General features: G+C 38.6%; 2 protein-coding genes across 2 annotated transcripts in view; both read right to left on the minus strand.

The window, feature by feature from the left end:
- The window catches only part of Tmtc2 (transmembrane and tetratricopeptide repeat containing 2), a 385,985-nt gene that overhangs the window by 179,594 nt on the left and 178,459 nt on the right, over positions 1–27,932 (minus strand). Inside the window, exon 3 of the mRNA XM_028754557.1 lies at positions 3,303–4,131. Coding sequence (XP_028610390.1) covers positions 3,303–4,131 — 829 coding nt within the window. The remainder of the gene's footprint in view (positions 1–3,302; positions 4,132–27,932) is intronic.
- Positions 27,295–27,932, minus strand: part of LOC114610088 (protein transport protein Sec61 subunit gamma-like) — a 12,988-nt gene continuing 12,350 nt past the window's right edge. Inside the window, exon 2 of the mRNA XM_028754556.1 lies at positions 27,295–27,541. Coding sequence (XP_028610389.1) covers positions 27,295–27,541 — 247 coding nt within the window. The remainder of the gene's footprint in view (positions 27,542–27,932) is intronic.

Genomic DNA, 27,932 nt, shown 5'->3' on the forward strand with positions numbered 1-27,932 from the left:
AATCAGCGGTTCATAGAGGTAGTACAGGTCCATTGTGAGTAGTGCCGCCCTGGGCAGGTAGTCCTGGATAGATAAGAAAGCAGGCTGAGGAAGCCACTGGTGCACAAGGCAGTAAGCAGCATCTCTCCATGTTTCTGCATCAGCTTCTGCCTCCAGGTTCCTGCCCTGCTTGAGTTCCTGCCATGACTCCCCTCAGTGATGGACTGACTGGGATGTGTGAGATGATAAGGAGCAGACTAAATCAGGGATTGGCACACAGCACCTTCTGTACAAAGGTCTGCTCTCTAGTAGAAAGGAAGATGCAACAGCCTGTCCAGATGCAACGGAACACCCTCTGGCTTGAGTCACTTCCAATGTCCCTGTCTCAACAGGAAGTGGGACAAGGGAAAAGAAGAGGGCAAAGATCATAGTTACAAAAGCTGAGACTTAATCATAAGATAACATTAACACCTCTCGAGATGTATCAACAGACTTAGTATAGCATTAGATTATACTAAAATATTACTATACACAAAAATAAAGCCTGAGTCTTTAGGGAGACCCAAAGACAATGCAATGACACTAGAGAAATTTCACACCTCTGGGGGCCTAAGACTATAACATACAGTGTGTGTGTGTGTTTGTGTTTGTGTGTGTGTGTGTGTACACAATCTCAATGAGCAAAATGCACCATAGAGAACTCTCCATTTGTGTTATAAAATTCATCATGTCTGACATGAAGTAAAAAAAATTACAAGACATGATGAACAATCAAGTAAGCAAAGGGGAGGGGTTCAGGTAGAAATCTTTTAATAATACCCTACTCCAATGGTTCTCAACCTGTGGGTCTCAACACCCCACCCTATGGGGTCATTTATCAGATATCCTGCATATCAGATAGTTACATTATGACTCATAACAGTAGCAAAATTTTAGCTATGAGCTAGCAACAAAAATAATTCTACGGTTTTGGGGGGGGGTCACCACAATACGAAGAACTGCATTAAAGGGTTGGGGCATACAGAAAATTGAGAAGCACTGGCCTCTTGAAGGATGATGGATGTTGTGCCTATGGCCACAACAGTGGAGGTAGTACAACATGGTTAGGTGCCAGAGATATTACGGAAGACACACCATGAAGGAATTACGGGTGGAATGGACATGAAATGACAATGAAAGAGGGGAGGCACAAATAACTCTTGACTTCACAGCCAACTACTGGAAAAATGGACCAGCCATCCAGTAAAATGATAAGCAGCAGAAGATAAGGCAGCTGCCTGGAACGTAGTAGGCCACGTCTCAAAGGTACTTTTACCAGTTCTCATCAGCTGAGCAATCATTTACCTACTCTTGTTAAAATGCTTAAGGTATATCCCCCTTGTCAGGTGCTATGAAGAAAGCATGGGCAAGTTGCTTATGAGATAGTTTACTACAGTGATGAAGAAATGACCAGACATTTTAAACTATACCATCAAAACACTGGGTTCAAAATCATCACTGACAGGCATCAAATAGTTAATGCCAAAAACAACCTATGTGGTTAAAAATGCTTCTGCCTTATGTGTATCAGAGACTGCTATTTTGACCTTGGCATCTGAATATGGTCCTAGCTGACTTTCAGAGTAACAGCATTTGGCTGGATGGCTTGCCTTCCAAAGATAATATTTCCCAGTCTTTCTCACAGAGAGATGTAGCCAACAATCTCTGAGCCAACACAGTATATATAATTTCTTCAATATAACTTTGAAAGAATGGGTACACCCACATTCTACCCCTCCGCTCTCCTTTCCTGTCAGCCAATGTGCTGATGTGATAATGAGCCATCTTGGACCACATGGGCTGGGTGACCCATCGAGATGGCAGGGGAACAAACGGGAAGCAGGGATCCTATGAAGACATGGCGCCACCTTATCAGCTCCAAGCTGCACGTATTGAGATTGCCACATGAAAAAAATAACAGCTTCTATCTTCCTGAAGCACCTCTTATCTGAGCCCTCTGTAACAGCAGCTTAGCATGAAATTTAGTCAGAAATTTTAATAAATCCTCCCCAAACAATATGGTGATTCAAGTTATGAGCCAGAAGATTTTGTTTGAATTCCTTACAGACTTCAGTTTGAAATGACAAGAAAATAGACTGACAACATAGTCTTGTTCTAAATTTGTATGGACCACCAAAGGAAAATTATCTGAAAAATCATTCTGTAAAAACTACAATCATTTTAATGAGCTTTGGGTTGGACTGCAACCATTTTAACAAGTGTTGGGGTTGGGCAACATCCATTACTTAGAAAAGCTACATGAGAGTGATTTTTATTTATTTGTTTATTTTTTTGGTCAAAGAGAACTGAAGAATTTCACAGGATGAACAATCTCAACTCTTCTTCTTATTCTCACTAAAAACCTCTGCAACCCAGGTTGAAGCTAAGCAGTTAAGAGCACTTGCTGTTCATCCAAAAGATCTGGGCTCAGGTCATACAAGGCAGATCACACCTGTCTATAGCTCCAGGAGGGCTTTACTGTGATGTAATTTACTGTGATGCATATCTGCAACTAAAAATGAACCTTATCTCCCTATTTTCTCTTGTTTCCACCAATATCTAAATTGCCTAAATTATGATAACAGCTTTTGGTGAATAATTTTGTGTTTTAACAAAAACTAGATTTTGCTGTGTCTATCCATTTGGAGTTGGTTAAAATAATTTTTTGTACACTAAAAGCAATAAAGGTATAATCCTTGTTCTTATTTTATAGTATACAAGGTTTTTTTTCCCCCTTAAGTTACTTAAGACACCTTAAATTAGGAATGCACTAACTACTTTCACTAATGGTAGCCATGAGCATATTTCACCCCTGCAAATCTTACATTGATCACAGCTACACCTAAGTCATAACAGTGAGACTCAGAGGCTGCTCATCTCCCAGTCTTGTGGTATTTCATCAGGCAAAGCCTGACAAACAATACCTAGAGTAAATTTAAATGAGATAAACTGACTTTCACTCTATAATCAAAGAGATACATACTATTCCTATTTTAAAACTCAGACAGCAAGCATTCTCCTAAATCTTTACGGAAACCTTTCTTTCCAGTCAACACAAGTTCTACTTCTTCTGTGGAGACATAGTCAGGGACACAAGGAAATGAGTTCCCTCTTGCAAACATGGAATGCTGAATATGTGTCTCTAAGAAAATAAGAGTGGAAGATACAGGCTTCACATAAAAGGATCTCATCTGCAACGTTGTCCTTTAATGCACGAAACGATGCTTGCTCTAAGAAGGCTGCGGGCATGAAGCATCCAGCAAAACCATAAAATAGTGCGTTACCTTTGGCTGGGTTTACTTTGATCCCTGACCTATACAGCATTTCTTCATTCCGCCAGTCTCCGTTCCTGATCGCAGTCTTGAGTCCATAGAAGACAATTAATGTGGCTGTAGCGTAAAAAACCAAGCTCTTGAGGAACCTCTTTTGTACTTTGACATAAAGGGCTCTGGCCCCCACTGTGATCAGAAGGCAGAAGCCCATACTGGGGATATATAAGACTCGCTCTGCGATTACAAAGCCAACATAGAAAAACAGGTTCGTGGCAGGAATAAAAGGTATTATCAACAAAGATAAGGACAGAATAACAATGTTCTCAGTGGAAGGGAGCTGAGTTCTCTGTGGTACACAATTTTTAATTCCATTCTCTACTTTGGATGCAAAGCTGGGCTTAATTTCTGAGTTCCGGTACTCCCCGTCTGAGTGGCAGCTATGGCCATTTGCATTCTGCTTGCCATTTGTCACAGCTTTCCCATTGCATTCTCCTTCTAAACTTGGGTTCTTCAAACCACAGTAGGCAAGGAGGAGAAGTCCAGAATAGAAGGCCACAGTGTGTAGATTTCTCCAATCACAAACTGTTTTCAGAAGAGGCACGGCATCCATGGACCAATCAAAGCTCAGGGTGTCCGGGCAGAGCAAGAGCCAGAGGTTCTTGGTAGGTAAATAGAAGAAGGTGAGCGTGCGAGCCAAAAGGCTGTCCGAGTCAGCGGCGGGGTTATCGGAATTGGAAAAGCTTGGTGGTTTGTTGCCCATCCAGTATAACCGGGCACCCAAAAGGCTGGTCCCCCAGAAAGTTAACAAGCTAATGCTGAGAAAAAGCGACAAGTTCTTCCTCTGAAAGCAAAAGAGAGGGAGAAGAGTCAACATCATTGTCATCAGTGCCATGCAAGAACATTTAACATTCACAGCCGAAACACTTTTAAAGGGGCACTTAAATCACGACTTCATTTGCATCCCTTTTAAAATACGCTTAGGGAGACTTTCATCTCAAGAAAAAAGTGACTAGAATCCTAGTTTGTACATAAGTTTGGGTAAGTGTCTTTCCCTTCTCCAGTTCCCTTTCTAAAACAGCAATGACCAAAGCATCCAAGTTCTAACCTCTACCAAATGTATTCAATTATTTCCTTCCCAGTGTCAGGTCAAAATGAAAGAACAGTTCTACATTACTTAGCACTGCATGTGTCTAAGGCACAGGGATCCTTTAGCCACACCCATGACGGTTTCAATGTCACTGTCTTAAATCCCCTTGCTCAGGGACAGTAATAACATACACTGTCTAATAACCAAATGTATTTTTCCAATGTCTACAGTCTTTAAACTAAGTTTTAATGAAGGATTTCCTTATTTTAAAAGAAAGAAGAATTGCAACAACACCAACAACAAAGACATCGAAGTTCATAAGAATTTTCTGGTTAACTTCTTTAACTAGAATAAAGCACAGCTGAATGGTAATGCACTCCACTGTTAGCAATATAGAGGCCAAGGCTGGAAGGTCGTAAGTTCAAGGCCAGCCAGAGTGAAACAGATGCTGTCAGTGAGGCATCAAGGGTGGGGAAGTAGCTCAGCAGTAGCAATGTTTGCTGAACAAGCACATGACCTTACGTTGAATCATCAGCATGAATTAAAAAGAAATATAACACAGCTAGAGAGAGAGAGCTCAGTGCTTAGGAGCACTAGCTGTTCTTCCAGAGGTCCTGAGTTCAATTCCCAACACCTACATGGCAGCCCCTGACCGTGCATAACAGTAGCCCCAGGGGATCCAATGTCATCATCTTCTTTTTTTTTAATAATTTATTTATTTTTTTCAAATTGTAATTCATTCACACAGGGGTTATAAACACAGAAAGGCGGGACGTGGGGAAGAGGATGACACTGGAGTGTGGGTGTTCAGGAGGAACACAGATATCTTTCAGAACAGGATATCGACTGGGTGAAAGTTCAGGGGACAGGTCACTATGACTCAATGTCTTCTTCTAATGAGCAGATGTACAAACAACCATATACATGAATAAATAAATCTTTAAAATAATATACTTTATAATATATGAATATAGTATATAATTTAAAATATTTAAAATGAATATATATGCATATATATGTGTATATGTGTACACACACACACACACACACACACATATATATATATATATAGCCAAAGCATGTGGTGACATCTAACAAGTTACTTCCAAAAGGGGCAGTATGTGTTTGTGTGTGAGGAGGAGGGTAAAATATCAGAGACTCATGTTCTGAAACATTCATTCTAATGCAATGGTAAGGTCTGAAAATGGGGAAATAAATGGTGTTACTAAAAGGACACTGAATCTATTGTCTGGTACCTTTCGAGTCTCTGAATGGCCTCTCAATGAATGCTATAAAAACTGGTAAAGACTGTGATTCTAATCAAACCAAGGCTCTATGCTAATCCAGTTACTCATCCTTCGAATCTTTTCTTCATTTTCTTTTAAGATCTTTGAGAGTTGTAATTTCTAACTTAATGCCTACAATCTGATTCAGGCATATCAAGATAAGAACATTTCATTGAATCAAGTATTGATATATATTTTTTTTCTTCAAAGGAAATTTTCCCAGTATTGTTCAGGTTCCCCCTGATAGCTTAAAATCCTCCAGTTTCAGCTTATAGTGAAGGTTACATAACAGCTGCCTTGGTGATTTTTATTTTTTCTTTTGGTCTACTGTATCAAACTACCCCAATACTATTGATTCTGAAGTGGACAAGACACTGGTATTCAAATGAGTTGACATCAAAGACGTAAAAGCTAAATCCAGCAAAAGCACACACAAAGAAGCTGAAGTTTACACATAGGACAACCTTAAACGCAGTCAGAGTTCAAAGACTGAAAGGGAACATCAGAAAAGAATGCCACAGAATAGCTGAAACACAACAAGTTTATTCAACACATCAGCAAGCCTGCCACCTGGGACAGGTACAACTGTGTGCATGGTATACGCAAAGGTCATAAGAAGGATGAGAGACTCATGTCCAACTGTCAAATACTCCCCTCTGCAGACCACTTCGGGAGGACTAGAACCCACTCTCAGCTTTTAAAAACACAAATGTCCTGGCGCTAGTGAGGAGACTCTGGGAAGAAAATGGCTACTCTTCCAGAGGACCCAGGTTTGATCCCAAGCACCCAAAGGACAACTCACCACCTTCAGAAACTCCAATTTCAGGGGAACCAGTGTCCTCTTGTGGCCTCCATGGGTACTGCATGCACACAGTAGAAAGCTTCATGCAAGCAAAACACCCATACATACAAACGTAAATGATATTATTTTTTTCAAAACAGAAATAAAAATATGCATGCCCTGATTTAGGTCGAATACCTAGGTGACAGTAGTACAGCCTAAACCGATAATCACTCCATCCATAACTGCACATTCTTACCTGGAGAGCGAAAACGCTGAGATTTGGACCTTTACTATGCAAATATTTACGGCAGATTTCTCTAATTCTAAAGAAATAATAATGAAATGCAAGTCATGCTCCCAGGCTCTCAGATAAATTCACTTCTTAATAAATGAGTCAGGAAGTCTAAGATACAAAGGATGTGAGACGAGTATAATAGGTAGCATTCGGGGGGAGATTGGCAAATCAGACTAAAGGGCAATTTAGCCCTAGAATTCTTTAATTTCTTAATCAGGAATCACAAAATACTGTAAAAGATAATGAATCCGTATTTAAGAAAGTACCAGTCAAGGCTACACAGAGAAATTCTCTCTCAAAAATCCACAAAGGAAGAAGAAAGAGGAGGAGGAAGAGGAGGAGGAAGAGGAGGAGGAGGAGGAGGAGGAGGAGGAGGAGGAGGAGGAGGAGGAGGAGGAGGAGGAGGAGGAGGAGAGGGTAAGGGAGAAGATGAAACTACAGTGAAAATGTATACTCCATACAAAGCTAAAAAACAAGAATTGGATGCAAATGCCATTGAAATTACTTTAAGTAATCAGAGGCTTGGTAAGGAGATATTGTATAGAACTGGTGGAAAATTTGAAAACTTACAGAAAAATTAACAGGACGTATCACCTATAGTTGGTAATATGTGTTTGCTATAGGTAAGCTAATTAAAAATGTACAATCTTAAACACAAAGGCAATAACGCAACAACTCATAAAGCCCAAAAAATTATAACAAGATAATTTTAAAAAATTCAATAGAGCAGTATAGTCATAAGGTTTAATCGGCCCTTAGGATTAGAAGCTATGAAGCAATTAAGGGAAAAATTATGTACAGTGTATTTATGCACATAATCAATATGAATTACTACACAGCAATGAAAGAAAACAAGTCAGCCTGCAGCAGCACAGCTAGTAAACGTCACAGTGCAGAGTATGCAGAGTGGATAAAGTCACACAGGAAACAAAAATGAAACTTTTCTTTTCAAAAATTTGTCTGAGCCCAAATTATTTTAATATTGATGATTTCCAATTGCATCCATTTTCCGGAAAATGGCATAGTTTCCTAATGCTTCATGACTTAATAAAAATTCTAACTGATTGTATCTAATTCTGTTTATCTGCTGACAGACACCTAGCCTGACTCTGGAACTGGACTACAAAGAATACTACAATAAAAACCAATGTAGTAGCACCAAGTTTAAGCAGAAAACAAACAAACAAACAAACAAAAAATCCTAAGAGATGTTTTGACATGAGAACCACATGCCCGCACTTGTGTTTACTGGATTCAAAACTTGCCTCATAAAAATATTCAAACAATGGCAACAGTCTCCATTCTGATTATTGAAACGGATATCTATGTGCTAGGTTTTAAATTTTACTATTTTATTTATTATAGTTACTAAAACTTTTATAATATCCACTTATTCCCCACTAAAACATTTTCTTTTATTATACTTTTTATTTTGGGATCACAGGGTCATGTAGTCCTGACTGGCTTTGTACTTGCTAAACAGACCAGGAAAGCCTCAAGTTGACACTGATCTGCCTGCCTGCCTCTGTCTCATATTTGCAGGGATTAAAGGCAGTACCACCATGACCACTCTAATTTCCCATGTCATACTAATATATACAATTACTCTGCCATGGTTACCATGATTTTTGATAGAAACTCCCTTAAGTTGATGAGACCATTAAATAAAGACAATAGATACAAAGGTTTGGACATACATTATCGATAGCTTCATTTCTGTTGACTCAGACTGAAACATCTATGAATCCCAGAGCCTGAGATTCATAGGCATTGAGATAAATGACTAACAGTGGCCTCCAAGCTTTTAAAACTCAGTCCTTGCTTGTCTTTATTCTTCCAACATTTTAAATTTTGTTAAGCTGAATCCTCACCTGTGATATCGCCCCCCCCAGGAAGGCTCATAAAGAAAATAATATCGACAGGACATTAAGGCACCATATCTAAAAACGCAGAAATGTTGCATAACCAGAGGACTGACTTGCCTGGCCTCAGTTCGAGAGGATGGGCCTAATCCTGCAGAGATTTGAGGCCCCGGAAAAGGGGGCTGCTGAAGTGGAATGGGGTTGGGGGAGCACCCTCTCAGAGACAAAGAGGAGGAGGAATGGAATGAGGAACTGTGGGAGATGGGACCAGGAGGGGGAGGGCAACATCTGGAATGTAAATAAAATAATTCAAAAATTCAAGAAAAATATAAAAGTTTTAAAAAAAAGAAATGAAATGTGCTTTACAGCTCTGGGTAACCATGCTCACTGTCTGTGTGTCTGTGTGTCTGTCTGTCTGTCTGTCTGTCTGTCTGTGTCTGTCCCCATCCCTCTCTATCCACTTTCCCCATCTCCATGTTAATCAGATTCCTAAGTTCTACAAGAACATGTTTTTTCTTGATACGAATGCACTGTAAGCTATAAGTAAACATGGCAAGCCAATGCATTTTTACACAAAACCCAACACAGACACAGCTTGTGCCAGTTAAGGCTTTCTAAGTGTTAACTCACTTATTTGCTTACAAAATGACATACACCATGGAATCTAAGTTCATTTTTTATAAATTAATGATTTTATTTGTTCACATGTCACATGTCATCCTCCATCCCGGTCTCCCCTCCATGATGCCCCCACAACCCCATCTCTCTCCTCTTTGCCTCTAGGAGGGTGCTCCGCCATCCACAGGCTCGAGGCTCACCCCTCTAGCACTCCCCTTCTCCAAGTCTCCACAGGACCAAGCGCCTCCCCTCCTCCGATGCCAGATAGGGCAATCCTCTGCTACATATGTAGCGGGAGCCATGGACCAGTCCATGGAATCTCTGAGGGATTCTGTTAGTTGGTACTGTTGTTCTTCCTGTAGGGTTGCAATCCCCTTCAGCTCCTTCAGCATTTCCCCTGTTTCTTCCATCAGGGTCCTGGACTCAGTCCAATGGTTGGCTGAGAGTATCTGCATCTGTCTTAGTCAGATGCTGGCACAGCCACACAGAGGACAGCCATGATTGGCTGCTGTCTGTAAGCACACCTTGGCATCAGCAATAGTGTTGGGGTTTGGTGTCTGAGGATAAAATGGATCACATGGTGGAGTGGTCTCTGGATGGTCTTTCCTTCAGCCTCTGCTCCATTTTTGTCCCTGTATTTCCTTTAGACAGGAACAATTCTGGGTTAAAAATTTTGAGATGGGTGAGTGGCCCCATCCCTCCCTTGAGGCCATGTCTATCCACTGGAGGTGGTCTCTTCAGGTTCTATCTTCCTGCTGTTGGGTATTTTGGCTAATGTCATCCCCATTGGGTCCTCTAGCATCGCTGGCTTCTGTTGGTACTTTCTATTCGTTTCCCAAGTTCCCCAGCCCCTATTGCTACTTATTTCTATTCATTTTCCTGTCCTTCTGGATGTCTCTCCTGTCTCTTCTCATACCTGGTCCTGCCTGCCCCCTTTTTCCTCCCTCGTGCCTCTCCCACCCAGATCCCTCCAGCTGCCTGTTCTTAATTAGTTCAAATATGTTTTTAATCCTTTGGAAAACATTATCTTTAAATTGACAAGGAAAATCACTCCAGTATCCATACTTATACTGTGAAAGTTGTAGAAGGATTTTTCAGAACTACTAAGATATATAAAAAAAAGCATACAATGAAAATAAACCATGAATATGATGTTTATAGCTGACAACTTTTTCACTTTATTGACACATTAAATGAATTAAAAAGCAAAGCCATCCCTTAATAAATAAATATGTGAAATTTATCTCAAAACATCAAAATGACCACCTATCTCAGAAGCACAAAAGAAAGCTAACAAGATTGTGGCATGGCAGTTGGTGCTTGGTGCTGGTAATTTTGTGGAGGCCTGTAGTATACTGTTGTCCCCCATAATCCTCCTTGATAAGAAAGCAAAAACAAACAAACAAAAAGAACAAGAAAGAAGAAAATGCAACAAACTCATGTAAACTAATCCACCTAACACAACTCTCCCTGTAGTTCATGGAAAAGGGCTCTTGATGAAGGCAGACTCAATATAGTCTTCTGATCTCAGATGTTCGGGGACTTAAGGGAAAATGAAAAGAAATATGTAAATTTCAATGAAACAAAAAATGTAAACATTCTGCCTTGGAGTATTACACCCATCATGAGACTCATTTTTGGCAAACTAATGAGAATAAATTAGTTAAGCATAAGGCTCATTTAATTCCAAATTAAGCCCCTGGCAATGCGAGTGGTTCTAAGAATAAAGTAGATAAAAATCAGTTCCTGAGCTCTGACAGCGGAAAGAGTCTACAGACATAACAATCCATACACCACTCATTGTGTATCCATCATTCATCACTGAAGACAAAGCTTTCTTTTTATCAATAATAAAGAATTTCTCATAGCTCTCCTCCTGCCCCAAATAATCCTCACTGGATCTTCACCCTAAAACATAAATATAAATCCACAACAGTTTGAACAGCGACAACAAAGAATACATGTGCAAAAGTATAATCAGGAATTATTTCCATCTAGAACATATTTTTGTGGTTAGTGATTTTTTTTATATAATCAAGTTGTCCATGAAGGTAATTTATTTCACATTAAAAGAAAGAGTTTTCCTAGTAAATAGCTTCCATGAAAGATTAAGAATCTTTTTCCCCCACACTGAAGAACAGATAAGACGAAAAAATTTTAATGTCTGGTATTTTAAAAGACACAAAGAATGTCAAAGAAGAGTATTAGTATTTGTGACTAAAGAATTTGAAGATTGGTGTGATAAAAACTTTTCTATATTAAAGTAGCATGTATTTACTCTGGTTCTATAATTTAAATTGATATTTCTCATTAAAGTCAACAACCAACCAAAGCCATTAGCACATCAGGTAAACATAGAACTTAGTTTAATAAATCACTTAGAGATTAAAATTCACCAACGACAACTTCCACAGATTGTAACTCACCAAAAGTTTTCATAGAGGAGACAGTGGACACAAGAATCTAGATATCAAAGCATATATAAGGTATCTGATTTAATGAAACATGATTTTCTAAGTAAAGCCTAATAGTATACATATTTGGCTTAGGAAAATTAATTGTAAAATGAGTGTGTGTGTGTCTATGTGTAAGACAAAATTACTATATGTGCACATGGTGTGGCTCAAGTTGGACATCCAGTGGCATACTCTATTGCTGTACACTTATCTTTAAGACAGCAGATTGCTAACTTGGGACTTACTGATTGGCTAGTGAGGTCTCTGGGATTCTCCTATCCATTTCTCTGAAGATTATAGGTGTGCGTCACCATGCCCAGATTTTATAATTGGGAATTCAAGTCAGGTTCTCACACTCACACACTGAACACTTTACCCACCGAGCCATCTCCTCGGTCCTCTTTTTTCCTATTTCAATTATAATCACACTATTAGAATATTGAAACGCTCATAATCATTACATATACATTTGACACTAGAGGCAACCATGATCATTTGATTTAGAATGAAAAGGTTGTAGAGAAAAGAAACCAGAGAGGATCACGTAGCATCACGATCAGCATGTTTAATATTTTCGCTTAAATTCTCAATAAAGTTTTTGCTTATTCACATCTTAAGTGATTTTTGACCCTGTATCCAGACCTCTCCTTCTAATACAAATTTCCAATAAAAAGAATCAGACCTTAGAAATGTGAACTGAGCCTAGAGCTGGAAAAGGAGATATTCAAGACAAGCTCAGAGCAATCTGTGCTCAATACTCACATAGAGTAACACAGAGAAATACTATCATGTCATAACTTAATACAAAGTATAAAATACCATGAGTCTATATAACACATTTATCATCAATCTGCTTTTGTAGAAGAATGCTAGGTAATTTGTATGCATACTAACTATACATACATAGACATAATTCATACCCACAACCTAAATGACCTATGCCCAATGACTTCTTTCCCAGACCAGTACCAAGGTACTGGAAGGAAAACTCTTGTCTGTTGAGAAACATAAAAAAGCAATCTCTCCCAGATGATCAAAGGCAACTTTAATGGTGATGTCATGCTGGAAGTCTTTATCCTTGATATCGTGTGATGACACTGTCACTTTATAAATCAGTCTTTCCCCTCTCAAAATTCAAAAGCAGTCCAATTTGTTTTTTAAGATGACAACTGAAAAGTGAAGGCAAAGTATACACAGTAGCTACCCAGGAATCTTAAAGCAAAGTTAACAAAAGGTTCAAAAACGGTCATGACCAAGACCATGAAGCTATAAACAAATAAATATAATGTTGCTCTTACATGGTATGGAGAACCGTCCATGGGATGCTAGGTTTAAAATGGGGAGGGGGAGGGGAGGGAATCTACATAAATGATAGACTTTTGTTAATACTATTTTATATATGTCTGAATGCAAGATGGTGATAACAGAATTATAATAATGTACCGAGTATTAGCGTCCAGATTTTTTTTTTGTAAACATGAACCTACTTTAGAGTATGATGCCTATTTTTTTTAAAAAAAAAAAAAAAACGTTGTAAAAATTAAAACTCTTCAAAAACCAAAATTATATAGGTAGGCTTTTGTTACAGCAGCATCTAAAAGCCGACAGAGAAGGAAAACAAGTAATTATAATTAACATTGCACTCACATTTTTAGGGCTTCTCAAATGGAATAAGAGGGCTTCAATCTCACTGAGCCTGTCTGTTTACACACATCGTACAAGGTGACACTGATTTTAAATCGTATTTCAACTTGTTCTGACACTCTAGAGGCTTCACACTGTATTAGAGAACCCTAAATTGGAGGCAAATATCAAGGGAAAGATGCTTCTAACCCTATTGCTATGGTGTTTTCGTTGGCATGGTGACCCATTCTTCCTCATTAGGCTAACGTGGGGAAATCAAGCGGTTAGCAATTTCTTGCGTACCCATGGCAAGGCCCTTCAACAGCTAACTATTTGCAACTGAAGTACCCAAAGAGTTCAATTAGTGGAACTGTGCGGGTGTGCCCGTGGCCCCTAACCCACTGTGCGAATAGCAAGCTTCTGAATGTCAGCCTCTTGAGTAATCTTGTTTGGCTTCAAATAAGAGATTTAAGACTTCCCACCAAGCAGTGAGCTGTGGTCAAATCAGGTTAGCTCCAAAACAATCCAGCCTTTATGAAGAAAATATATGAAGAAAATACCCTCTGTCACCTAAGAAACAATGTTAACAGAAAAGGATGTTTCAAACCAAAGTAAAAAAAAACTATTTTTAAAGTAGTGGAACCTTTCGGTATGTGTTAAATTCCTCTCCATATGTTTAACAGGTAACTAAAGCAGAATTAATAAAACTGAAAGAACTCATAATTAATTGAATTTGGGAAAGAAACTTCTATCTCCTCTCAACCGGGGGGAACCCCCTTGCAAATCCATTTCCTGCGCTAATAAATTAAACTGCAACATTTTTTAAGACTCTGTGTGGCTTTGGAGCCACAAACTAACCCCATTATGAGATGCATCCCAGTCTCATTAATGAGCTAAGCATGGGAGCCTAGCATTCTGCAAACATAAAGAGACAAATTATAATGAGACTTAACTCAGCGGGGAGGCTGCCATACAGCCCTCTTCTCTCAAAGATATCCTAATAGACAGCTCCTTAATCAGTGTGGGAGTTTTCCTATAAAAATACAAAAGACAACATATGCAAAACAAGATTTTCTTATTGGATATTTTCTTGATTTACATTTCAAATGTTTTCCCCTTTCCAGGTCTCCTCTTCAAAAAACCCTATCCTATCCCCTCTCCCCCTGGCTCTATGAGGGTGCCCCCCACTCACCCACCTACTCCTGTCTTTCTGACCTACACTGGGGCCTCGAACACCCTCAGGCCCAAGGGCCTCTCCTCCCACTGATGTCCAACAAGGCCATCCTCTGGCATATATGGAGCCTGAGCCATGGGTGTCTCCATGTGTACTCTTTGGTTGGTGATCCAGTCCCCAGGAGCTCCAGAGTGACTGGCCTGTTGACACTGTTGCTCCCTCCATGGGGCTGCAAACCCCCTCAGCTCCTTCAGTCCCTTCTCCAACTCCTCCATCGGGGACCCCACGTTCATTCCAATGGTTGGTTGGCTGCAAGCATCTGCCTCTGTATTTGTCAGGCTCTAGCAGAGTCTCTCAGAAAACAGCCATATCAGGCACCTGTCAGCAAACACTTCTGGGCATCCACAATAGTGTCCAAGTTTGATGACTGTATATGGGATGGAAACCCAGGTGGGGCAGCCTCTGTATGGCCTTTCTTTCAGTCTCTCTCCACTACTTAATATGTCTATCTATCTGATCATCGTTCTTAAGAGCATAATTTCCGTGTTTCGTTTGTTCATGTGAAGATACTGAAAGTGTATTTTGTCTTCTGCTAAACACAGAGTAATTCAATGTCTAATGGGCAAGTGACTTTGCTCTTTCTTACAAATAAAAGTGCAGGCTTTCATCTGGACGAATCTTAAGCATCTTATGTAAATTGTTATTTTCAAAGTGTGAGTCTATAACGTAACATTAGAATTCTTCATTGGGGCAACTGAGGCAGTGAGTTTCTGAAAGAAGGCTTTCACATGAGAAAGCATCTGTTTGCCATTCTTCTAGTCAACAGACAGCAATTTTAGCTACTGAGAGGTTGCTACCCAATGCTGTGGCCCTTAACGGGGCAGTATCACCACTAAGTGGTTCCCAGAAGACTTGGAGAAGAACTGGAAGTCACAGGGCTACTGAGGACAGGTGATGCCGGTAACCAATAAAGGAGGAGGCTATTACTTATTCCCCACCCCTAGCTGAACAATACAGGGAAATAATAACGAGAGAAAGGTTATGCCAAATCTTCAAGTACTTTGGCCAAACGAATGGACTTACTGGTAACCAGAATCTAGTTTTTAAAAAGGGAGACAAACCCTTAGGTTTGTTCCTTCTGATACTGAAAATGTATTAGAAGCAGCAAACGACTAATATGTGGACTTGTGCCCTTAGGTGGTCACTTTGCCTTAAAAGCAGAAACTAGGTCTAGGCATGGATAACTATGGAACTAACCCATCATTAGTAAAGGGTGAGTATCTTCCAGGCTAAGGCATTTTGTTATTCTGGGGATAAGTCTTTCAAAGATTAAAATAAATATCATAGATGATAAGATTTATATTATGAATAATTGGATCAAATCCTCAAAGCACAAACAGTTGCTTCTTTTATTAGCCAAAGATAATCATGAATTGTAGGCTATACATCATATCCCCTCACTATATAAAGTAGTTGTATAGTTATATAGCAGTACGAAATATTAATATAGTTGCTAAGTGGCAATAAGCCAGATGTTTAGATACAAACACTTGACATTCAAGTTCCATTCTGATAGAATCTCCAGGAATGTATTTTATTTTTTTGGTCAGAGGGAACTTGGCAATGCACAGTTTTGGAGCCTGTTCCTGGTACTTTCTCAGTGGATGGACTCTTCATATAACTGCTGGATAGCCAATTCTTTTCCTTTGCTTTTTCCTATGTGAAATTCTATTTTTTTCACACACTCATTTGAAAAGTTCTAATATGGAAATCTTACTGTTCAGAAATTTCATAGGCAACTTCCCAGGAAGATTTAGGAACAGAACACTTGAAAACTGAGAAATTCCTATGATGGTTGGTGCTTTGACCACTATTTGACTGAAATGTCAGTGCAATCCAGAAGCTTCATTACTTCAGATTAACATAAAAAAAAGAATTATGTACTTATTAAATACATATTTTTAGGGCCATTAAAACCCTAGCTATTAATCTTTCTTTTTAATCATGGCTTTGTAGCTATCATTAAAGTACTAGATTTCAAGTACTTTCAGACTGAGTTAAAACTTAGTATTCCTTCATTAAGATATATACTTTTGATTTTTTTAAAAAAAATATTATCAATTTAAAAGCCCAGAGTTAAATGAGATTTACTGACTACGTTGGGTTAATGTTCAAAACATATTTGGATAATTCTTTCAGCCTGACACAGCTCCAATTAGCACTAATCACTGCCATGCCCTAATTATTTAAAATTAAATAAACTGAACTTACACATGCAAACAGTTTGCAAATCACCCTGCATCTACTTCTCTTTTCAAGTGAACTCATAAGATTGGACAACTTGTTTTAATAGATTATTATCATTGGACTCCGTCCAGAATGCATTTGTCTAATGGGAATTCTGTCTGCTTTAACAGTTGTGCTTTCGTGGATTCTCTCTGACTGAACTGTCAATCACTATTTGACTGGCTCATAGCCCTTAGAACCCTGCTGAGAGACAAGCATGAAGTTTTGCCAGGTACATGACTGACATATAGTTAAGTGCGGATTGAGGGAAAGGAAGGGGGTGTGGAAGAAATCAGTTTTTTTTTTTAAAGACCTTTCTGGAACCTATTTACTGAAATGCACTCTTGGTCAAAACTGTTTGTTGCCAGGTCCTTGCTGGGTACCTTCAGCTCAACAATATTCAGAAACACAAACATTTTTATGTGTGAGTCATGCATATCAAGATCGAGTCAAAAAGGAACAAACGTTAACATTGTGTTCTAAATTCCAATCAGGATCATTAAAATAACTAGATAGACTACTCCTAGCCCAAACAGTATTAGAAGGAAATTTTATTCCTGTATCAGTTTCCATGATGGCTATTAGGTATTAACTAAACATGCCTGAAGTTTTACAGTATGGATTGCATTTTTAAAATCCATTCTTTTTATTCTATTTTAAACCATGCTTTAAATCAACCCACGCTTTCAACAATGGAAACAACTGCAGGCCATCCAATTGATACGGTAAAGGGAATACAAATTAAGCTCCTATTATATTGTTCTGGGAGAAACTAAATATTATGAGGAAAGGAAGAATTGTACATAATTGGCTAATGAATTCAAACACCTGTTAAGTCATTTTACACCTCCTAGATGAGGTCCTGGCATCTATGGGTGACAGGCATGCATAGAAAACATTCCATTCTGTAATTGTATCACACCATGGGATGTCGTGGCAATTACCTATTAGTAATAGCAACACTAATTATGAAAAAGTCGTAAATATTTTACACAGTTATCTTTATATGGCCAATACTTAAGCAGGTTGTTGTTTGTTTGGTTTCTGTTTTCATAAATCCTGATATTGGTTAACTTTGTGAATTCGTCTATCACTAAAAGGCAGAAAGAACTCAAGTCTCACCGTGTTATCTTTATATGGCCAATACCTAAGCAGGTTGTTGTTTGTTGGTTTCTGTTTTCATAAATCCTGATATTGGTTAACTTTGTGAATTCGTCTATCACTAAAAGGCAGAAAGAACTCAAGTCTCTCCGTGTTCAATGTGTCACACACTGTTTCACAGCTAACTGGTTGAACTAAGGATTTCAAAAGTAGAGCTGGAGAGATGGCTCAGTGGTTATGAGCCCTGGCTGCTCTTGCAGAGGGCTCCACTCAAGTACACACACAGTGGTTCACAGCCACCTGTAAGGTCTGATGTTCTCTTCTGACCTCCACAGGGTGTAGGCACACAGGAGGCAAAAGGCCATATATGGAGAAAAAATATTCATATGATAGAAGTTAAGATATGACCATTAGGTACAAAACTATGTCCTTCCATTCTGAGTCCAGGGATGTCTGCTTTAACTACCAAAACATCAAACCCAGTCTTTACCCTCACCGATTCTGTACTTTCCGGGCACCAGCTCCTCACACTACATTTTTCTTCTGCATCTTGAAGGGCATAAAAGTCCATCTTTACTCTGGAATTGCAAAGTCTCTCTGAGTATTATTTTCTTAGTACTCCAAATTTCAAAATATCTATAATAGTACTGTGTCATTCTAGGTACCAACCTAATTCACATATTTAGATCGAAAACTGCCAACCTCCTTACCACTCATCCCTGTCTCCAGAATAAACTGCCACCCTCCAGTCTATATCCATCCCTGCTTTGTCCCAGCCCTCCAGTCTTAGACTTTGATCACTCATGTGAAAGACTCCAGATACTGTAAAGGTCGAGCCTGAAGCTGCTATAAGGTCCAAAGTGATGTTGAGTATATAATTTTATTATCACTTTCTTACAGAAACAAATCTTACTGCTCCCACAAGAATGGCAATTCTGTAAGTGAGAACTTGGCCTCAGTCATTGAATTATACTGTGTGTAGTAGCTAGGCAATAACCGGGCCATAGATTTAGCCACCCTACCTTTAGATGAATGAACACATGAATGCCTGAATTAACGACAAATAACAACAATGAAGGAAACAGTTCAGGCAGGGACTAAGAATAACTGTAGGTCTGTCAGCATCCAAAAATGATGGTCCTAGATCCCGATTCAGCCTCTATGGTCTATGTATCTACACAAAACAACATATACCTAATTATTCTAGATATTTTTTCCTTTGGCTGTGACTCGACCCCACAAAAAAATTAAATGAAAAACATAACAAATATATTTATAAGATATAAGTTGTAACTACTAACCCATAGTCATTTATGAGCCAATTTGGTTATTAGACTACTTCCTAACATTAGTATTTATGTTCAAGTTAATTTTATTGTACTTAATATATTCCAACAGTGGTGATGCCTATTTTTTTTTAACATGCCAAAGAAAAATAATAGAAGGATTGCTTCGAGGAGGTAAAAGTTCTTGACTTAATAAGAAAACAAAGTGCGTATTATACTGTAAGATCAACACTAAGCATGAATCTTTTATTTTATTCAGTTCTTTAATTGTGGAGAAGAAATGAGATCTGGGCAACTTTTGCTGTGACCAACCAGACAAAACGGCAAAAGCCAGGGCCACAAAGCAAGGAAGACTTCCTGAAAGTGGAAAGAGCATTACATTTGAGGATGTGTGTAGGAAAACACAGTACATGTAAGGTTTAGTACCATCTGTGCTTTAGCGCCAACCCCAAGGTACTTATCGGCTGTTGCCAGGGGTGCCTGTATGGTCTATGGTCTAAAATTAACTTGAACATAGATGCCTGTACACTAGGATTTTTTTTAATTTTTTTCCTCTTTTATTTAATTGGATATTTTCGTTAATTATTTACATTTCAAATGTTATCCCTTTTCCTGGTTTCCCCTCCACAAACTCCCATCCCATCTCCCGTTTCCCTGCTCCTATTTGGGTGCTCCCCCACCCACCCCACCCACCCATTCCCACCTCACTGCCCTGGCTTTCCTGTACACTGGGACATCGAGCTTTCACAGGTCCCAGGGCCTCTCCTCCGACTGATGCCACATATGGCCATTCTCTACTACATATGTGGCTGGAGCCATAAGTTCTCTCATGTGTACTCTTTGATTGGTGGTTTAGTCCCTTGGAGCTCTAGGGGTGAGGGGGGTCGAGTTGGTTGATATTATTGTTCTTCCTATGGGGTTGCAAACCTACACTAGTATTTTTAAAGTGACCATTCATGATGCGTGATTCTGCAGCTCTGTTTCCTTAACTTATATACTTTATATAAGTTTCTTTAAGAGATTTTTATTTTTCCCTTAGTAGAGACTATATTAACTTAGGATTTAAAACAGAAAAAAATAAAACTTTTAAAGCACCTTCACTGGATAAAGTCTACCCCTTACAGATGAAATGATTTCTAATACCTTTTAAATGCACTGAAACAGTGATGCTACACTACCTTGCTAAACCTTACAGCTATATTTAGTCACCGAAGGAGAAGAGAACAGTGTTTCTTTGTTGCTGTATTAATTTCCCTGGGGAGACATGAACAAGCACCTGCTCCCGCAAAACAGAACAAGAACAAACCAAGGTAACAATTCTACCGAAGGTGAAACTTGGGAAATGATCAAATTTATTGGACCTACTAACTGAAGCACTGGGTGAGGAGTACTTATATAAGAACATGAGTGAGACCCCAAACAGGATAGTCATTAAAAAGTCTCACCTCATCACGGTTAACAACTTCCTCAAAGGTACAGAGATAGAGGTATCCCTCAAGAACAAAAGTGTTTATGTAGGTGGGGCGTTATTACATAAGCAGAAGTGGGTGAATATCAGGCTTTAATAATCCTCACCTACCATTTGTTCTTAAAGGGAAACTCTACAGTCCAATTGTGAGAGTCGCCTGCAGGTGGACACAGGTGCTCTAATGAAGTAGTAATAATGCCTGTTACATAATAGAGGACACCATTCTACAGCAAGTATCTTAAGGACGGAAGGATGCAAATGATCGAAACATGCAAAGAAGAAAGGAAAGATGGAAAGTAAAAGAGACACAGCAAAACAAGAGTGGATCCTTAGAGCTCCCAACTGACCTGAAGGAAATGAGAGGAATGGGAATCCTACTGTGTATATAGCATCACCTCCAAGTGAAAGAACTTCAGGTACCCACTTCCCTCCCAGGAGTCTTCAGGAAATTGGCTGAAATCTACAGCCGACTGGTAAGTCTGCAACACTAGATAAGAGGAGAGTGAAAAGCAATAGAGGAATAGTCTTGGAACATCGTGTATGGAAACCTTCGCATTGGAGTATATACCCCTGACTGAAGCATTTGAAAGGCTAAAAAAAGTGTCGTGATTTCAGATTTAGCTTGTGTCACACTGAAAGTCTGACTCAACTCAGAAGTACAGAATGGGAAGCAAGTACTGAACTCGAACCCAACTCTCCAATCTGAGAATACATCTCCAGAACTTGACAAGGTAGATTCACAGAAGAAAAAAAAGCATTTCTTTTATAAAATATCATTTATACAGATCTCTGTTTAAAAATCTACCCCCAACCTATTTACTGCTTCATGTACTAATCTCACTGTAAAAATTGTTTGTTTTATAGTTTGACTAAAATAAATAAATATATACATATTTATTATACATATTTATAATATATATATGGATATACTGCTGAAATTTAGGGAAGCATTAACTCATATATCTTGTGTTTTAATGCTTAATATACTTTGTTTTTTGTTGTTGGGGATTTTGTATGTGCCAAGCAAACATTCATCCACTGAGCAATATCCCCTTCAATTCAATAACTAAAAAATATAAATATGGTCTATGAGCCCTTGCTCATAACACAATCGCAATATTTGTATTTATTTCATTTCCCTAAGAAAACATTAGCAAGATTTTCTGCTAAATCTATACCATTTCTTTTTTTTTGGGGGGGGGGGGTTCGAGACAGGGTTTCTCTGTATAGCTCTGGCTGTCCTGGAACTCACTCTGTAGACCAGGCTGGCCTCGAGCTCAGAAGTCCGCCAGCCTCTGCCTCCCAAGCGCTGGGATTAAAGATGTGTGCCACCACTGCCCAGCAAAACATAACACATACATGGTCCGTACGGGGAATATAACACATATATAACACATACATACGGGGATCGAACCTGTGACCTTGGCATTATTAGCACCACGCTCTAACCTATTGAGCTAACCAGCCACACACGATCTATGCCATTTCTGACAAATATCTTTTAAATAGAGCTGAAGTGCAGAGCAGTCATCTTAAAAAAAATAAAATGCCTCACATTGTGGGGCACTTATGCGGCAGAAACACAATGATTTCTACATATCAACTTATTTGATCATAAAATTACCCCATATGAGATGACATACAAAGATGAAAAAACTCAAGATTCCCAGGTATATTTTTATTAAAGCAATGGATGTCTGAGTGCCTCACTCGGCTGTCTGAACAAGATAGGAAGAAATATTAATTCCTAAGGGCAGAAAAGAAAATTTGAGATAACTGAAAAATTATGCTTCAAGAATTAATTTAGCAACTCTCATCAGAACAGAAAATTAAGAATTTGAATCTGACTTGATTTCCAAATTAAGATGTCTACTATTTATCACACTTCACTGTGATAAACATCTGAGGAAATCATCTAAGGAAAGAAAGGTTTATTTTGCCCCAAGGTTTCAAAGGGGTCTGGTCATGAAACTCAAGAATATAGTCCTGACCTCAACATCATGGCGAGGATGACATTGCAAACTGGAGCTACTCATCTCATGACATTCAGGATGCAGAAAATCACTGAGAGTGAAGGCATCTGAACAAAGTGCCCATGACAAGGCACGGCCTTGCAACCCGCCTGCTGTGGCATGGCTCCATGTCACAGTCCATCCAGGTACCTCACGATCGAGTTTAAGGCTTCACAGACAAGCCTCCGTTGTACCCCTAGCTAGGCACACATGAGCCTTCTGGTGGCACACTTCAAAACCAAACCAAAATCAGGGCGGTGACAAGTTCATGTTGAGATGGGTAGATTTAATTCTTTTGTTTTTAATTCAAAACTTAATTTCAAAGTTCCAAAACCTCTAATGACATTTTAGCTGTCCCAATACTTCTTTTTGGAGACAACAAAACACCCCATTTTCCAAGAGAAATGACAAGGCATGTAAAGAGACCATGACAGAATGAATGAAGTCTACTAAAGGTACTGCTGTGGCTGAGCTGAAATAAGTCATGGCTACCAATGTACCTGTCACTGAGACTTTACAAAAAAAATCAAAGATCACTGTGTCATACATGCCTGAGAACGTAGTGCTAACAGAGATGATGCTAGTCCAGTGTTAAATTTGTATAATACTTACATCAAATGTATTCCCCCCCACACTGAAAGCTCTCTCCTTTGGATATAAACATACACATGCATACATACGTATGTTTAATATATACACACATTGTATATAATATGTATAACATATACACACATTATATATAATATATACACACATATTATATACTATATACTATATCCTACATACTACATACTACGTATTATGTATTATGTATTATATATTAATTATATAATTGTATTTTAATATATATAATGTGTGTATATATTAAACATACATATGCATACATATATAACTTAAGGTGACAATAAATGAGAAAGATGGAGAAAAAGAAACGTATCCATACCTAATATATTAAGATAAACTTCAACATAAGTTCAATTTCATAGCTGCTCTTCTCCAGGGAGCTAGCGAGCCCTCTCTCTTGGGCTTCTTTTAGGGAGAACTTGTTAGTGAAGTTTCCTATGATCATATTGAAAACATTCACAACCTCCAGATGAAATCAGTGATCAGTTAAGAGTTAACGCCCTTTTAAAAATACAGGTGATTATAATGTAAAGTATGACATCCTAAGAACTCTGAGAAAACATGGAGTAAGAAAATTAGGGTTTTGTGACTTAGTGTTAGCGTCACAAATGACAGTGATTTAAATCTCGGTCTCCTAAAATGTTAAGGTAAAAAGGAGAAATTTTTTTAATTTTAATTTAAAAAACGTTATCATTTTTAAAAATTTTTTTAAATTAAAACTTAAAGCTAAGAACATCCTCTCGACAAATTAATTAAAGACTCAGATGTAATTAAAAATGAATGTCAACATCCTTCAATGCATGCGTGCAGCTTGTGTAAAATGGAATGATTCATACCATGGAACTTAATTCCTTGGCAGAGTGCAATGTCTAGTACTTTCCAGTGACAGCCACATGTCGATTTATCAGCCATGTTACTAGAAAGATCAGGTGTCTAGGAATTGTAGCCTAGAACAGGGCCATGACCATCTGTTGCAACTGCCACCAGCCTCAGCTCTGGCGCTCAGAGCAGATGTTCATCAACTGGTTTCTTCCAAAGAGCACAGACAGGGCACTCTTCAGTATGTATGGAGAGTTTGACGCTGTTCATATTATTTCCTTGGGTATTTCTAGTAGATTTCAACAGATAATGGAAAATTAATTCTACTACATAAGAGAGACACACTGTTTTGCTTGAAAGGAACAGAACACAAAAGTCAACTTCTGATTTAATGAATAAAATAGCACGCCTAATAGAAAAATGATACATTTATCAAGAATTATAAAGGGAGATCACCTTATAAGAGACTACATTTTAGACAACCTGTCAATGTCAATTCTACTGAAGACAACGGAAAAGACGATCTCTTCGTGATGAAATGGACGTGGGAATACCCTTGTAATCACAAAGATATTGCTCTGAAACACCCAGCACTTTCATACTTTGTTGACAAAATTTTATTACAGGGCTGTTAATATAGCTGAGTTGGTAGAATGTTTGCTTAATACACACAGAGCCCTTGGTTTCATCCCCGGCACAGGATAAATCGAGTTAGTGGCACACGCCCAGCACAAGGAAAGACAGGAGAATCAGAAGTTGATGCTCATCCTTGCCTGGCCACACAACAAGCTTGAAGCTAGCCTGGGATGCAGGAGATTATCTTAAGGCAGTTGGGGGTGGGGAGCAAAGGAAAGAAACATCACTGGAACACTTTAGAATTTGAACTTTTTATTCCTGGAAATGGAGAATGTAATATCTGCACAAGAAATATATCTTTCCAGTCTGTTTATTTCAAAGACAAACAAGATTATAATCGTACAAAAGAAACCCACTAAAATGTATTTTTAAAACGGTGATTAAAAAAAAAAAAAGACTGATTTCACTAGTCTTTGAGGTCTCCTCAGGCATATTCCTATTAGGAAAATTCTCTCCTGGAGACGTTAAATGACCTGTCGAAAATTACACAACTAGGTCGAGGCAAAGCCTGTGTGAGAGGCAGGGCTTCTGATTAGAACTGCGGGGTTTGTGTCATTATGCCACATGGCCATACTTTTCCCAGCACGGTCCTTTTATTTCTGAAATCACAACTTCTCTCAAACGTCTAACTTTTTTTTTTCAGAGCCTTTTTCGTAATTAATCTAGAAGAAAAGAAATCAGCTGGATGCAGAGGTGCAGGTTCAAATGACCTTCATATAAATCTGATGTAAATTGGCTAATGTCTTAATGGCATATTAAATTTTTATAGAATCATTCTCCCATAATTAGCTTGATGTTATTGCTCTTTTAAAGTTGTTCAGAGGTGTATTTGTGTCCAGGCAGTTAGCTTGGCAATATCTTAGGGTGACTATTTCTTTAAAAGCATAAAGGAATAGTCTATATTCTACCCTTTCCCTACGTGTGTTTAGTTTATCTAAAATATGCATTGTTTTTTTTTCCAAACAGGTAATGAAATACAAATTAGTTTATCCCATAATTTCCAACACTTTTTTTTTTGTTAACCTAACACCAAGTCACAGCTTTGAAAAAGCCAATTTGATGTTTGAAATACAGCCTAATTACTGCTGCATGTACCCAATACATGTATAACAAATATACAAGTAAAAGCTAGAGGTACTCTTTTCGTGTTTACACTGTAAGCCACTGACACTCATTGCAAAACCAAAGGGGCTTCATGCACCAAACACAAGCCAGGAAAGCAATCAAACACTGACATAAGATTCTTGCTCTAGGAAATTGTATTTATGCAGAAGCCTACAATTTATCATTGTTTTGCAAAAACAAATTAAGGATCCAAGCATCCTAACCCATACACAAGCCCCCAAAAGGATACGCTGATTACCCAAACTCCATTACCAATTTGTTAAACAGTACATAAGACCGCCAAACATATCAAAGACATCAGTGAGCACAGATGCATTTCACTGAGACTGTAACTGGGTTTACTGACCCATACTGTTTGAGGTCAAAACTTTTCCCAATAGACCTTGTTAGAATTTAAAAGTCAAATAAGAACAAACACAAAATCCTACATCTTTGAAACAGCGATAACTACACATCCATTTTTCCTACCCTTAATTGCATCTTCAGGTTTAAGGCTGTGGCAATAGCACAGAGCCTCAAATGCACTCAAATCTAGTAATTTACTGGGCTGTTTAATTGGACCAATTTGAAGGTACTATGAATTATACTTCAACAAAACTAATAAAAACAAACAAAAAGGCCTGATATGAGACAATCTATAGTTTTAATTCCATTTACTGTAAACACAAGCATATGTTCTCATGAAAAGATTAAATGTATCATACTCTAAACTTGCAGAACTCAGAGTTTAGACACTCTATTATGGCATATGAGTAATGTTTTTTTTTTAAAAAAAAAAGAAAGTCATGTCTAGCCCCATGAATTTCATATATGAAACCAGGAAACATGAAGTGCTTTTAATACAGATATACAGAAAACACTAGACATGCAAGGTTTCTTTACATAAACGGAAGACATAGCTGGCAGTTAAGAACACTTACTTCAAACGAATGGAAGACACCAAGAAAACAAGACCCTCTAAATCAATGGGGTCTACACACATGTGAACTTGAAGAGACTGAGGCAACATGCACTGGGCCTGCTGGGATCCTAGAGCTGAAAGAAGGAGTGGACACACGCCCTCTTTCCTAACTCAGTTGACAACCACTTACAAAAGAGAATTTAGTTTCCTCCGAGGGGATCTCACTGGGAAACACACTCTTTTTAAGGATAAGCATCATGCCCAGCAGCAGATGGCCAAGAGAAAGAGAGCTCAGAAGCATTTCTGCAGTCTCCTTTGTCATATCATGTCCTGTGAGGACATATAATCTCCTCTTCATTTTTACTTTTTCAATTACCTTATAGTTTTTAATTTAATTCTCTGTTTTTTTGAAATTATTTTAATTTAGAAATAGAAAACCTCATAGGAAGATGGGAAGAAACAACAACAACAACAAAAAAAATGCAAAGCATCCAGGCAACGTCTTACTCCACGAGCTTGTCACCCCCTCATTGGTTCACTCGTCCCATGATGAGAAAGGACTCAGCCACCCACAAGAATATTATGAACAGGGATAGGGATCAGTTTCACAAAGAAGCCAGTGAATCTCATGATAGCGAATCCTATCGCTGTGGCCATGGCGACCTTCTGGAATTCTCTTCTGTCGGGTTTGATACATCTTTTAAGCAGCCGAATTGAGTCCTTTACAAACGGTCGACTTGGCTCGAAAAACTGCATCGCCTGCTCCACGTTGGTGGGATCGGCGGTTTGAGAGGGTAGAGACACGTAGCTTAGGAGAGAATCGAGCCTCTCTCTTTATCTATGTTGTTATCGGCTCACTTTTTTCCCCAGTAGGGCTTTGAATATACATGATGGCTTCCAGTTTAGTGTTTTAAGGGATTCCTGAGGGTGCCATGCCATCATTCCGACTCTTATGCCTTCTCTTGGGCTCTTTTCCTTCAGTTTGTTTGTTTGGTCCAATTCCGTTGTGTTAGCTTTGTTTTATCTTTTATTTTATCGTCCGATAGAAGCATGGTTGCTTTCTAACCAGAGATGGAAAGGAAAAGGGGGTGGATCTGGATGGGAGAAGGGGGAGGAGCTTGAGAAGGGGGAGGAGCTTGGGAGAGTAGGTGGAGTGGAAACCATAAACACACCATGAAATAGTATGATGTAATATGAAG

This window comes from Grammomys surdaster, unplaced genomic scaffold, assembly GCF_004785775.1.
Source record: "Grammomys surdaster isolate TR1022 unplaced genomic scaffold, NIH_TR_1.0 126028, whole genome shotgun sequence".
Lineage (NCBI taxonomy): Eukaryota > Metazoa > Chordata > Mammalia > Rodentia > Muridae > Grammomys > Grammomys surdaster.